General features: G+C 42.9%; 1 protein-coding gene across 1 annotated transcript; it reads left to right on the forward strand.

Annotated features, from left to right (window-relative positions):
* Window positions 1–4,276: 4,276 nt before the first annotated feature.
* LOC139474379 (organic cation transporter protein-like) lies at window positions 4,277–13,569 on the forward strand. Its single transcript, XM_071257364.1, has 12 exons — window positions 4,277–4,299; window positions 4,831–4,910; window positions 5,394–5,562; window positions 6,901–7,126; window positions 7,289–7,392; window positions 8,364–8,518; window positions 8,787–8,955; window positions 9,972–10,190; window positions 11,299–11,525; window positions 11,698–11,879; window positions 12,326–12,477; window positions 13,470–13,569. The coding sequence occupies exons 1-12, from the start codon at window positions 4,277–4,279 to the stop codon at window positions 13,567–13,569; spliced, it is 1,806 nt and encodes a 601-aa protein (XP_071113465.1).
* Window positions 13,570–15,074: the final 1,505 nt, after the last annotated feature.

Genomic DNA, 15,074 nt, shown 5'->3' on the forward strand with positions numbered 1-15,074 from the left:
CCCCAGTGGTTGTAGACGTGGCTGTGGTAGTGCGATCTCGGAGGAGTCGCAGCCGGATGTATCGATCTTGTGCTTGGGTTGTCACCCTTGGTCTTCCTGACCTTGGTCTGTCGTCGAGTCTGTTGGTGTTGTTGTATCGGGTCCACAGTGCGGAGATTGTCTGTCTGGATACGCCAAAGTGCCTGGCCACTTCTTGCTGAGTTGCTCCAGTTGTAATCTCCCAATGGCGTTGTTCCGTTGAGCTGCATTCTGTATTGGCATTCTGTCACCGCCTCTACTGCCGTTATAAGGACTGTATGAACAGCCGTTGATGTGTTTTTTTATACCCATTCAGCAAGGGGGCCTGCATGCCTAAATGCAGGATCCTGTGCTGCACGTTTTTTACAGGCGGTTGCGTTTGGATGAAGCTGTAAAATTGATCCCCAAACGCTACGTTTATGTGCTTTGCATGTGTTTTCGCGAATTATAGACACATCATCTTTCTGTTTGACTTATTTGGTTCTCATTTAATGTAATTATTTTCAATATTTGGCAAAAAGTGGTTTTACATCTATGTCAAGTTTCTTTTTTTGAAGAATATATATAGGCTACATATTGTGTTAATAGATATACATGGATGTGTATGTCAATATCCCTAGTTGTGCAAATAAAAAAACTTTGAAAACACTGTGGGACAAGTAGTATCAGCGGGCGGGGTTGCCATGAGACCTGGGCTTGGCAGGCCTAGGACCAACGCCACCTAGACAGGATCGTCTCACTACATTAACTGCACTACACAGATTCAACTCGGCTCCTGTTGTCAATAGGGAATTCCGTCCGTACATTAACAGGAAATCGAATTTCTACATCAACCGTTAAAAACCGGCTCTTTTCAGCCCGCCTGAAAGAAAGGTGTCCTCTGACGGGTATGATCTTACCACAGGTGGCAAAGATTGGGGTGGGTTGCATCTAGGCAACTGCAGGGACGGGTTGTGCGCCATCGGCATTACACCATGTTTGCACAAGTATCAAGGTTTTGCTCCGATAGATGTCAGAAAACATTGTTGATAATGTTGCGGCGAGCGGTATGCTACGGCATCAATGTTTTATCACCATCATCACATGCCGGAAGTGTCATGGTGTGGGGCGGTATCACACGTGACAGACGAACTCTTTGAGTAAATAAGCCTCCTCTTGTTCCATACGCTGGTATTATCGGCAGAACGTTTGAACTGCAAGATAACAGTGCCAGGGCACAGACTTACTCGGCACTGATGATCTCCGACGAGAAGTAATACGGAGATGGGACTGGCCTGCTACGTCCCCTGACGGGTCCCCAATAGAGCAGCTGAAACCATCCGGGATGATGTTGTCGGGCGTCGAGTGTACACCAGAGACCTTGCGGAATGGCGGGTAATAACAAGGGCAACCATATGTGATGCAAGTTAATCAGCAGTATGCCATCAAGGTGAGAGAGAGAGAGAGAGAGAGAGAGAGAGAGAGAGAGAGAGAGAGAGAGAGAGAGAGAGAGAGAGAGAGAGAGAGAGAGAGAGAGAGAGAGAGAGTAAAACAAGTAATAGTAATCACGTGACAGAACGTCTCCCGATGAGGAGACCTGCTCTGTCACTTATACATATACAGGAAGTAGGACGGCGATTTTTTATTGTCGACATAGTCGTTGGTGATGTGGTAGCCGTAGCCGACGCAACGACGAACCGTAAATCCACATGTCCATGTCCAGGGCCGGCCTCCCTGATTGACCGTGTCGGTCCGGTTTTGTAGGTAGAGGTATTGCAGTGACCCACAGACATGTGCATAAACACACATCCGGCGATATAAGGGGATGCTAACTGACTTATAGATGGGGATTAAGGGACCTGCACGAAGGAGACGCGATAAGAGGGGACACGCAGTGTTTGCTGAATATATTAAAGAGACAGAATAGGAGATATGATATAAATTAGGTGCACTTGAACATTTGAAACAATTCGGTATTTTTGATACATGACCTTTAAAAAAACCGTATTGAAGCGATTTACCCTATGACAAATGGAAAAGAATGCACATTAAACAAAGTGTCATAGTTCCAAAATACATCCTATTTTCTTATATTTTTGTAAATAATTTTGACTTTATAAAATATGACTAAACTACAAATTTTGTGTATATTACTTAATATTTTGTGTACTAAACGTTTATTATCAGTCGGTGTTGATATACGCCGGTCTTTATTCGCAAGGTTTGGTTGATAAGCATTATGTAGTAAGCGTTAAGATTACGAGTGTAGTTGATAGGCATTATGTATTAAGCGTTAAGACTACATGTCCAGCGAGAGAAGTAAACATTATTCTATGATAACGCGCTATCCGAGAAAACTTATGTAATTTTAGTCATTTCTGCATACTCATGTCCTTCAAAACTGCGAGGTAATCTCTAAATTCAGATAGTCAGCACGTTAGATTAGCAACATTGTGTAGGTATTGTTTAAGTGAGTGATGATTGAACATGCAACCATATCAAAACCTAAGAGCATCGGTGGTATAAATAACGGCCTTTATTCCGGGTACCTCACTAAAGACTGGCCACTAATAGATGCTTCTCTTGGTTGTTTTAAGGTAAGATATGTTCACTTCATATATATTGTATGTTCTTAAACTATATTCCTATTTTTCCTGTTTTCTATTGCATTCTATGATCTTAGTTGCTTTGAATATAATCAATATTTTAAATTAGGCATTAATGATTAAGATAACCGGTAAAGTTAGTATTATAGTTAGGTTAGATCATGTAGCACGAGAAACAATCTAACAATATAGTGTATATTAAAATAGTATAAAATATAATATGATAGCGTTTTTAGACATTGGTTCAACAAATTAAAATTACACATACTCGGGCTCGTGGAAGCAAAGTAATTCTTGTGCATCTGTTGTCAATTGTATATTGTATTGAATGTTTGCAATTGAAGTGTATGTAAATGAATGTATCTTTAAATGATTACTGCGTGTGTTCCATTCAAATGATTCACACTACCCTTGATGTTTAAACAATGTACTTATTAAGCGAGGCAACTATACTGTACACGCAAAACCCGTGAGCGCACATAACACGTGTTGTTTAATTCAGTTGCTCATGTATTGCTATATGTTCAGTATTATTAAGCTCTATTTATGTCTACATTGTACACATACAATGACATGCCGTCGGGCATATTACTTTTGGTTATTAACGGTAGTTTAGATATAAAACATGTGGCCATATCATTTAATTAGCAGATTGAAATCTTATTAATATTTGTGTATTCCTATCATTCGGTTTAAGTTGTATTCTGTAAGGTTGTATTCTGTAAGGTTGTATTCTGTAAGGTTGTATTGAAGTCAAGCTCATCTTTACGTTTCTCATAAACATCAAAAGATCATGAATGATTATTTTAGTAATGGGTGATATATTTTTTAATATTTGTGTATTCTTATTATTCGATTTAAGTTGTATTCTGTAAGGTTGTATTAAATTAAAGCTCATCATTACGTTCTTCATAAACATCAAAGATCATGTAAGAATATTTTAGTAATTGGTAAGATATCTATTAATGTATGTGTATTCTTATTATTCGGTTTAGGTTATCTTCTGCTGGGTATATTGGGGGCACGGGTATCCCAGTCGTCTAAGGCGCCGCGATTCGCTGTGCAGAGTTACGTCCCTTGGGCACGCCAGAAACCTATGATTGTGGGTACGAATCCCGGTTCGCCCCGATTATGTTTCTAGGTTTGTCAGCACCATACCCGTACTCGTGGGTTTCACCGAAGTGGTAAACGCCTGAGACCTGCATCACTTCGGGCTTTTCTCCCACATTAAGCTGACACGCCGTGATATAACTAGAATACTGTTAAAAGCGGTGTTAAACAAAACTCGCTCACTCACTCACTCTGCTGGGTATATTAAAGTAACGCTTATCATTAGGTACTTCATAAAGAGCAAATATCATTTAAGATTATTTCAGTTATTGGTAACACATATCTAGTACGTGTCTAATCGAAGAGTTATCTTATTTATTTAAAATACATTGTCCTTAATTGCGCTATATCACGTGTTTTATATTTTCAACCAAATGTAAAGTGTCTTCGTTTTATTGTTAAATGCAATTGTTTATTGTATGATACATTGTAAGATTTATACTGTAACTGTTAGTTCATAATTTACGGAATACTTTAATTGTCTTAGGTTGTACTTTGTTTAAGTTTATTGTGATATGTAAGTGACTGATGAGACACACGGAATAAAGACTGGCCACTAATAGATGCTTCTCTTGGTTGTTTTAAGGTGTGCGGTCCCTCGCTAATTCCCCGACAACTAATTTTAGGAATTATAACTAGCCTTGACCAAACAAACCTTTAAAGGTTATTATAGGTCATAAGGTTTATTATAAAAGCATAGACATAAGATGGTAATGATTTTTTTTTCTTTCTTTTCATTTTTCTTCTTTTAAACCAAACCGCTCAGAATGCCTCTCTTCCCTCTATCTCTGCCACACGTGATTGAAAAGAATGGAACAAAAAAAGAAAAAAGAAAAGAAAAATAAGATGCTAATGTTATATCCTCTATAGAAGTTTATTAGATATTGAAGTGGCCACTCTTATCACGTGGGTGGCTTGTCCCCTCCCGTCCTCTGTTGACATGACATGTGAGGTCACCACTGGTGTTTGAGGTCAACACTAACGTTTCATGGCTGTTGGTTCATCAAACACGGTAAGATGAAAGAACGACACAGAGATGTGCCAGTGCTTACCTTACATGACAAGATAATTCATGTCGATGAAACCCAGTCTGAGGCGTGTGCGTTATTACCTACAGGGGCATTTGTTATCCTCACACAAAGACGGGATCTCAGCCTGCCGGACAAGTCGAGTGGACTTTTCCCCACGCACACCAAAGGTACAATCCAATCATTGTATACTGGCGACAGTCACATGATGTTTTATGGTTTTTAAAAGGATAGTTTAACATTGTAAAATGTTTTCAATGATTACATATATGTAAAGTCTGATTGCCACTGTAATTGTTGGGCTAGAATAAGACGTGTTGATGATCTGCCCGCTCCTCCTTCCTGCGATAAGCGTAATACATATGTATACTCTTGTGGTCCCATTCCGGGTTAAAAGTCATCTTCAGCAACCCATGCTTGCCGTAAAAGGCAACTATGCTTGCCGTAAGAGGCAACTAAAGGATCGGGTGGTCAAGCTCGCTGACTTGGTTGATGCATGTCATCGTATCCCAATCGTGTAGATCGATGCTCATGATTTCAATCACTGGAAACATTGTTGAGTGTGGCGTTAAACAAGAAACAAACAACAAACAGACTCTATTGAAGTGGAATGATTAATGTCATGCAACTATTCATTTTGCATGGTGACCTTGTGAACACATCAAAGGAGTCGACATGAAGACCTTCGACGAGATTCTGACGCAGGTCGGGGAGTTCGGGACTTATCAGAAGAGACTCCTGTTCTTAATATTTCTCCCCTCGGCGATGACTGCCTTCCTGACACTTTCCGGTGTTTTCACACTGTACATACCCCCTCACAGGTAACACTCCCCGTGTCTTCACGCTGTACATACCCCCTCACAGGTAACACTCTCCCTGTCTTCACGCTGTAATACCCCCTCACAGGTAACACTCTCTGTGTCTTCACACTGTACCCTACCCCGTCACAGGTAACACTCTCCGTGTCTTCATACTGTACATATACCCCCTCACAGGTAACACTCTCCGTGTCTTCACACTGTACATACCCCCTCACAGGTAACACACTCCGTGTCTTCACACTATACATACCCCGTCACAGGTAACACTCTCTGTGTCTTCACACTGTACCCTACCCCCTCACAGGTAACACACTCCGTGTCTTCACACTGTACATACCCCCTCACAGGTAACACTCTCTGTGTCTTCACACTGTACCCTACCCCCTCACAGGTAACACTCTCCGTGTCTTCACACTGTACATACCCCCTCACAGGTAACACTCTCCGTGTCTTCACACTGTACATACCCCCTCACAGGTAACACTCCCCGTGTCTTCACGCTGTACATACTCCCTCACAGGTAACACTCTCCGTGTTTTCACACTGTACATACTCCCTCACAGGTAACACTCTCTGTGTCTTCACGCTGTACATACCCCCTCACAGGTAACACTCTCCGTGTCTTCACGCTGTACATACCCCCTCACAGGTAACACTCTCCGTGTCTTCACGCTGTAAAAGTCCCCTCAGATGTAACTGTCCAATTGCACCACAAGTAATTGTGTCAGTTCGAAAACAATAATTGACCCCCATCTTCCCGAGGTAAGGGAGTTAGTTAATTGACTGTATAAATTCCAGTTTCCAACCTTACCGAACTAGGCTGGAAATATACAGGTATATACTGGCTGGATTAACGATTCTATTTCAATAGTATAATCAAAATCGCGTAACGAAATCGACATCCGTTTTTGTAAACTGTTGTGCAGATTTCGGTCGACTGCAGGATTTGCAACACGGCGTCATCAGATATTTTCCAAATCTTTTCATGTTTTTAATCAAGGTGTTCACGTGATGCATTTCGCGAAGTAAGGCCGGTTTTATTACAACAAAATATTTGATTATCAATCGAATCGTCTTGGCGCCGCCATTTTGTTTGAAGTGAGGTGAGAGGTGGCCATTAGGGGGGACATAGAAGGGACATAACTCGTAATAGCCACTGGTGGCGCTACGATCGAGCCCAGAAATTCCAGCCGAGTTCGGCAAGGGTGGAAACTGGAGTTTAACAGCCAGATGACTCTCTTGCCTCAGGAAGATGTTGACCTCGAGCTGACGACATTAATTCATTTTGCTATTTTCATGCTATTTTTGCTATTTTTCTTCCCTGTTTCCCGACAATAGATGTGCAGTCCCCGGCCTCGGTAACGACACCTACGCCATACAGGGAGACAACCATCGTCGTCTAGTCAACTTGACCATTCCGAATAAAGATGGCGCATACTCCAAATGTGATGTCTACACGGATGACGTCACAGACCTTGCTAAAAGGGCAGACAACTCGAGTCAGTCCCAGTGCAGTGAATGGGTGTACGACAAATCAATGTTTACATCAACCATAACAGAAGATGTGAGTTGTAATTTGTAATTCAACTTTGTTTAGTCTTTTTTTGTTTTTTCAATGACAATATGTGATATTATATATTTATTACAATACAATTATTACCTGCACCGTGCGGCTTATATATACAAATAGATTTATTGTTCCTGAGCTTTATCTGCTTTCTCGCAGCTCAACTTGGTGTGTGACAATAAAGTGATGCGGTCCCATTCCAACATGGCGGTGATGGCGGGGAAGCTTGTTGGCTCCTTTGGGCAGGGTCTGGTCAGCGACATGTGAGAATACAGCTACTTTAACTTGTAATAACAGATTACATATTGAAATTTCAGAAAGAAATTCCCCTTTTCCTTAATATATCAACGTGAACAGAATTTGAGATCGCACTGTCATATCGTACGAACGCTGTTATGGTGTTTCGACCATTGGACGAACTTTGTCAACGAGACAGAAAATGGCTTCACGTGTGAGTCGACATCAAGATATGAGTTCCCAGTCAGTCAATTTTTCCAGCTGCATCGTGCGATCTCGGAAATCGCGTTGTTTTTCAACAATTTCCTTCTCTCAATTTCCTCACACGTCAACAAGAAAGTAACCATGTTGAAATTCAATGGAGCAGCAACCTTAGCCACACTGAGTTTGGGTCGGCCCAACCGGAAATATTCACCTTAACTAAGGCTACTTTAGGGTAAGGGGCCCACTTGCACAAAGTGATCTTAGCGCTAAGACTGTCGCTAGCCAATGTTGAAGTATGGGAGTTTCATGCAACAGGGAGTCGACTTTAGTGAAGGCCTTAGGTTAAAACTTGAGGATATGAGGTAACCTTAGTGCTCAGGTCGTTTTGTACAACGGCACCCTCAGGTCATTTTCAGTTATCCATTCTTACAATTTTCACAGCAACTTTGCCGTTTACGCCCAGTGGAATATGTGTCGGCGGATGGTCGAGAGTGGTTGATGTTTTATGTATCATATCATTTCTATTATGAATGAAATTCGAATCAACGGTTACAAGTAAAAGGAAGTATAGTAAACTACGGTTATAACAAACTCAAATGGACCACTAATTTTAGTTCGTTATAACCGCAGTTCGTTATAAGCATATATACAACATCTATACAGCAAATGGCAGGGACCATAAATTAAGTTCGTAATATCTGTCAGTTCGTTAAAAGCGTGTTTTCTATAAACGTATTTAACTGTAAACTACTAGTATTCACTTCCTTGTCGAGACCCTTCATTTCTGTGACAGATTCGGGCGGAAGAAAGCGTTGATGATGTCCCTGTGTGTGATGATTTGTGTCGGCTTCCTCAACTACGTCATCCAAGACTTCTCCTCCCTCATCATCATCCGGTTCCTCAATGGCGTTGGGTCGACATCTGTATACATCGCCACCTTCATCTTGGGTCAGTCAATAATTCCTTACCTTGCAACACCGATTCTCCTCTAGAAGAGATATTCTAGTTAGCAGAATTTGGCATTTTGAAACGAAACATTACCCTGAGATGATCTATGCTGATTCGTAGCTTGGTTTGTTAGTGAATTTAGAGACTTGTTGTTTTGACCCCATCACTCTTCTCGCTTTTTTACTGTTTATACACACACGACATCAGGATTTCTTGATGACTCTTTAAATCTGCACCATGATAAACAGTTACCGTGTGTTTGTTTCAGGAATGGAACTGGTTGCTCCTTCCAAACGCTTGTACCCTGGGAATTTAGTTCTGTTTTTCTGGGTGACGGGGATGCTTCTGATGTCGGGTGTGGTCTACTTTATCCGAGACTGGCACAACTACGTACTCACTTTAGCATGTGCTCCAGTCCTCTTTCTCTCCTACTGGTGGTAAGTCCTGACCCTCTTCCTCTCCTACTGGTGGTAAGTCCTGATCCTCATCCTCTCCTACTGGTGGTAAGTCCTGACCCTCTTCCTCTCCTACTGGTGGTAAGTCCTTACCCTCTTCCTCGCCTACTGGTGGTAAGTCCCGACCCTCTTTCTCTCCTACTGGTGGTAAGTCCTGGTCCTCTTCCTCTCCTACTGGTGGTAAGTCCTGATCCTCTTTCTCTCCTACTGATGGTTAATCCCGACCCTCTTCCTCTCCTACTAGCGGTGAGTCCTGACTCTCCTCCTCTTCTACTTGTGGAAAGTCCTGACCTTCTTCCTGATTACCGTTAGTGAGGCCCCGACCCTTTTCCTCGGTACCTGGGGTGAAGTCCCGACCCTCTTCCTCATCGTTACCGTTAGTGAGGTCCTGACCCTCTTTCTGGTTACCGTAAGTGAGGTCCTGACCCTCTTCCTCGCTACCTTGAGTGATGTCCCGACCCTCTTCCTCATCGTTACCGTTAGTGAGGTCCTGACCCTCTTTCTGGTTACCGTAAGTGAGGTCCTGACCCTCTTCCTCGCTCCATTGAGTGAAGTCCCGACCCTCTTCCTCATCGTTACCGTTAGTGAGGTCCTGACCCTCTTTCCGGTTACCGTAAGTGAGGTCCTGACCCTCTTCCTCGCTACCTTGAGTGAAGTCCCGACCCTTTTCCTCATCGTTACCGTTAGTGAGGTCCTGACCCTCTTCTATTTTCTACTGGTAGTACTGTCCCCATTCGAAGAGTCAATGCCATGTTTTGTATGATGAGCTATTTACAAAGCAAGGCTGCCTCACTAGCTCAAGTGTAACATAAACACCCTGGGGACAATTAACTGACATAGTCAGACCATAGTCAAGAACTCGTCCACCATACTTGCCATGTAAGCAGACTTAAATAAGTTTTCAACAACAATAGCATATGTCCTGGTTATTTGTGAGTCACCATGTCGAGTGGAACTGATGTTCTAACCATCTAGAAGTCTGTTCATCTCTGTTAAAGGTTTATACCAGAGTCTCCAAGGTGGCTGATATCCAAAGGCAGGTTCGAAGAAGCAGAAGTCATCATCCGGAAGTTTGCGAAAGTCAACAAGACCACAGTTCCGGAAAATATGTTTGATGGCAAATATGTGGAGGAGACTAAAGCTCCAACAGGAAAACTGTCTGAGCTGCTGACAAACAGAACCCTGGCCATACGAAGCTTCATCCTCTTCTTTCATTGGTAAATGAGCGTTTTCATCACCTCTTTCAAAACCCTCTTCATCTTGCATGTTCAGATCATTCTCTTTCTGCGTGCTTAATAATTAGTTTTGGCATATATCGAATAACTTTTTGTGCATGCACGATATCCTTCTTCCTCTGGGATATACACGTTATTCAACATCTCCTTCCTCTTAGATATACACGCTATTTAACGCCTCCTTCCTCTTAGATATACACGTTATTCAACATCTTCTTCCTCTTGGATAAACACGCTATTCAAAGTCGCCTTCCTCTTGGATATACACGCTATTCAACATCTCCTTCCTCTTGGATATACACACGATTCAACGTCTCCTTCCTCTTGGATATACACGCTATTCAACATCTCCTTCCTCTTGGATATACACGCGATTCAACGTCTCCTTCCTCTTGGATATACACACGATTCAACGTCTCCTTCCTCTTGGATAAACACGCTATTCAATGTATCCTTGCTCTTGAATATACACATTATTCAACACATCCTTCCTCTTGGATATACACCTTATTCGACGTCCCCTTCCTCTTGGATATACACGCAATTCAACATCTCCTTCCTCTTGGATATACACCTTATTCCACGTCTCCTTCCTCTTGGATATACACGCAATTCAACGTCTCCTTCCTCTTGGATGTACACCTTATTCCACGTCTCCTTCCTCTTGGATATACACGTTATTCCACGTCTCCTTCCTCTTGGATATACACGCAATTCAACTTCTCCTTCCTCTTGGATATACACCTTATTCAACGTCTCCTTCCTCTTGGATATACACGCAATTAAACATCTTCTTCCACTAGGATATACACGCTATTCAATGTATCCGTCCTCTTGGATATACACGTTATTCCACGTCTCCTTCCTCTTGGATTTACACGTTATTCAACTTCTCCTTCCTCTGTAATATGCATGTTATTCAACACCTACTTCCTCTGGTATATATACGTCATTCATCAACTGCTACCTCTTGTACAAAAACCTTATTCAACATCTCTTTTCTCTGGTACACCTCATTATTCAACGTCTCCTTTTCCCTGGAATCACAAGTGTGACTTTTGTAATGATTATCTGTGTCTGTGTTAAACAGGGCTGTGTGCAGTCTGACCTACTACGGCTTGACACTGAACGTCACCAACCTCAGCGGCAACATCATCACCAACTTCGTTTTTTCTGCGCTGGTGGAGGTAGCTGGGTATCTGCTGACACTGTTTCTGCTCGACAGAGTTGGCCGGAAGTGGCTCCATTGCGGCCTCTTCCTGGGCGGGGGCCTCGCTTGCCTCGCAACCATCTTCCCAGTCCTCTATGCTGGAGAGGGTATGTACCAATAGCTGTGTTTGAGCACAGCACTATTTCTATCAATACTAAAGACATGTGCATATATATATAACAGTGTCCATGTCAGGCGGATTAAATTAAATCAGTCTGTCGACATAATAATTCCACAGGTCACGTAATGTCTGATTTCAAAATCTCCTATTTTGCACAGACGCGAAGTGGACGCTCGTTTTGCTGTCCTTGATCGGCAAGATGGGAGCGTCAGGAGCCTTCGCCACCGTCTACATCTACACCGCCGAACTCTTTCCAACTCCCGTCCGCAATGTCGGGCTTAGAGCCGGCAGCATGTGCTCAAGACTTGGGGGTGTCATTTCGCCCTACATTGTAGATCTGGTACGTTGAGAACTTCCTCCAGGTGTTTGCTCCAGATATTCAACCACCCGAGCAGAGTGAAAGTGTAAAAGGGTTCCACTCAATCCCCACCTTCCCGAGGCAAGGGAGTTAACTGTCTATAAAAGTCCAGTTGACTGGGCGCCGCCATTTTGTTTGAAGCAAATGCAAGTTCTATGAGAGGTGGAATCTGATTGGTCAGAAGGGTGGACATAGAAGGGACATAACTCATAATTACCACTGGTGGCGCTACGATCGAGCCCGTAAATTCCAATCTAGTTCGGCAAGGGTAGAAACTGGGACTTTATAGTCAGTTAACTCCTTGCGTCGGGAAGATGAGGAAACCCAGCAATGTTACTTTTCGTCGTACGTGTGAGGACACTGCAGCATTTACTATGGTGTATGTGACGTAGTGGTGCTTATTGCTGACTTGATACTTCATTCTGCAGGGCATCTTGGTGGAGGGAGGGTTTGGAGAAGCTCTTCCCCTCATGGTGTTTGGTGGTGCGGCGGTATTGGCGGGAGTGTTGACCTTCTTCCTCCCGGAGACCCTCAACCAAGACCTGCCGGAGACCATCGAGGACGCCAAGAACATTGGCAGGTAATAATACTCGGAGTATATCACTGTGCTTGGACACTGTGAAAGATGCCAAGACTCTAGGCAGGTAACGGTACTTGTAGTGCATCGTGGTGTCTGTGCACTGTGGTGTATATCAAGACTCTAGGCAGGTAACGGTACTTGTAGTGCATCGCGGTGTCTGTGCACTGTGGTGTATATCAAGACTCTAGGCCGGTAACGGTACTTGTAGTGCATCGCGGTGTCTGTGCACTGTGGTGTATATCAAGACTCTAGGCCGGTAACGGTACTTGTAGTGCATCGCGGTGTCTGTGCACTGTGGTGTATATCAAGACTCTAGGCAGGTAACGGTACTTGTAGTGCATCGCGGTGTCTGTGCACTGTGGTGTATATCAAGACTCTAGGCCGGAAACGGTACTTGTATTGCATCGTGGTGTCTGTGCACTGTGGTGTATATCAAGACTCTAGGCCGGTAACGGTACTTGTAGTGCATCGTGGTGTCTGTGCACTGTGGTGTATATCAAGACTTTAGGCCAGTAACGGGCGTATATCATGGTGCTTGGACACTATGGTGGAGGTCAAGAATTGGCAGGTAGGAGTGGTTTCCCCAGTATGAAATGTTTCGGTTTTTTGCATTATATATTGCAGCTGTATGAGAATATCAAGTGATGCGGCAACACAGAAAAAGTTTTTTCCAACCCACACTATTTGTTTATCTTGTAAGAAAAGTTTCCATTTTGTATATTATATGCACTAAAGTTGCGGTTGTATTGGAATGTTTTTATATGTTGTTTTCGCCTAAACATCAACATAAGATTGGACTTACAGTTTCAAAAAGTGATTCGATTTTTTTCGTAGGACGTATCATGTGATACCGGGCCGACTGTGTGTTTGTTTGGCTCCACCTTTCAGAGAACAAAGTATATGTCTTGAAGGAGCGACCCCCAAAGAATCCCACACTATAATCACGGTCGATCCCTATTATATGACGGTGATCTATCTACTTCATCTTTCAGAACTCGGGCCAAGTCTGCTTCAAATGTTTACGAAATGAGGAAGTCACTGGATGGCCGGGACATTGCTGTGTTTGCTCTGTCTATCAAGAACAGAGACTGAAATAGTTATAGCTGTCCCTGTCCACATGTAAGAAAGATATTTGGATTAAAAACGTACTTGAACAATTTTGACATGTCTGGTCTTACTGGTGGTTGTAGAATATCATGGTGCTTGGACACCGTGAACACCGCAGAGACTTCCCATGAATATGGAAGGGGTTTTGTCTCTCAACAGGACATAATCTAAGATCAGGACTACCTTCAACTGCCAACACTATTATTACGTGAAGCTGTTAGGGCAACTGCGTGAGAATATCAAATCTTAAAGTCGCGAGACACTCACTAACGCTGTATTGTTCCACAAGGTCAATGCATCTTTTCACAAATCTATTGTCGCCATGATTACAATGCATGATGGTGACTTTGAAGTAATTGAACATCCTCCGTATTTTGCAGAATTGCACCCAAATTTCGAAGCATTTTCCTGCAAACATTAAGCAAATGATGATGATCCCGTTTCTTCTGTGGAGGACATTTTCCACTACCAGGAGGAGGCCTTCTACCCTAGTCATCCGGGCACTGCAACGTCGTTGGCAGAAGTGTGTGGGCCTTGGAGGGGAAAATGTACATGGTATTTGATTCGACACAGTTTCAACCGCCTCTCGTCAGCTGATTTCCCTCTGCCGGTCCTTTGTTCACAAGCTTGTGCGCCTGTTCTAGTGGTTGGCCATTGTTACGTTTTATAAGCTGTAATATCGTTAATATCGTGCCAATTTCAATATCATCTCTCGAATCTTTAATTTCAAATGGGGGCATTACTGATTTGATGTGATTTTTGTACCTTATCTTTACTTGGTTCCAAATTAAAGACTTTAATGAGTTGGTTCTGTTGAACACAGGTTACAATCAGCCATACGTCCAGTGTAAACCCTTCTAAAAAAAGAATAGCTCAGGTAGTATGTAGTTTATTGAACCTGACTACACAAATAATCCGGTATATGAATTGGATATATGTTATTGGAAAATGTTGCTGGCCTGATATTCGACAAACGGTGCGTCAAAACGATTTCCAATGTCTTAAACGGCATTGTGAGTGGAAAACATATGGGGGGGGGGGGGGGGGGGGGGGGGTATCCTACACCATCTTGTGGTTCAGTGAAATTTCCTAATACATTTACATCAAGTACACAAAGCTAAAATGGCCTACACGACAAACGTGACGGGAGAGATTTCCGAACTTTTTAATGAACCTGTGGCTATTTAAGGTGTTAGTCAATTGGCCGATCGCTGAAAGGTGAAAGGATCTGTCAGGATAGGTAAATTCATAGATTGCTGTAGACTGTCACTGTAGTCTAGACAAGGTGAGGTGAAATTGGGTTTAACGTCGCGTCCAAGATTATTGCACTTATATAGCGAGGCGCATGCACGTGTGTGTGTGTGTGGCTGCTTGTACTAGTCCGGACTGATGCCGATTTATAGTGCTAGCACACTGAGATACCATGCCTCAGTTTAACATGAATACCTCACTCAGACACAATATACTGACTCCGAGCCGACCAGTCCTTG

The sequence above is a fragment of the Haliotis cracherodii genome, unplaced genomic scaffold (genome assembly GCF_022045235.1).
Source record: "Haliotis cracherodii isolate W230 unplaced genomic scaffold, xgHalCrac1.p SCAF_3, whole genome shotgun sequence".
Lineage (NCBI taxonomy): Eukaryota > Metazoa > Mollusca > Gastropoda > Lepetellida > Haliotidae > Haliotis > Haliotis cracherodii.

Coding starts and splice junctions, on each gene's coding strand:
- LOC139474379 (XM_071257364.1), top strand. CDS start 4,277: ATGCTTCTCTTGGTTGTTTTAAG. Junction 8,519..8,786: donor CATCGCCACCTTCATCTTGG/GTCAGTCAATAA, acceptor TGTTTGTTTCAG/GAATGGAACTGGTTGCTCCT. Junction 11,880..12,325: donor CGCCCTACATTGTAGATCTG/GTACGTTGAGAA, acceptor TTCATTCTGCAG/GGCATCTTGGTGGAGGGAGG.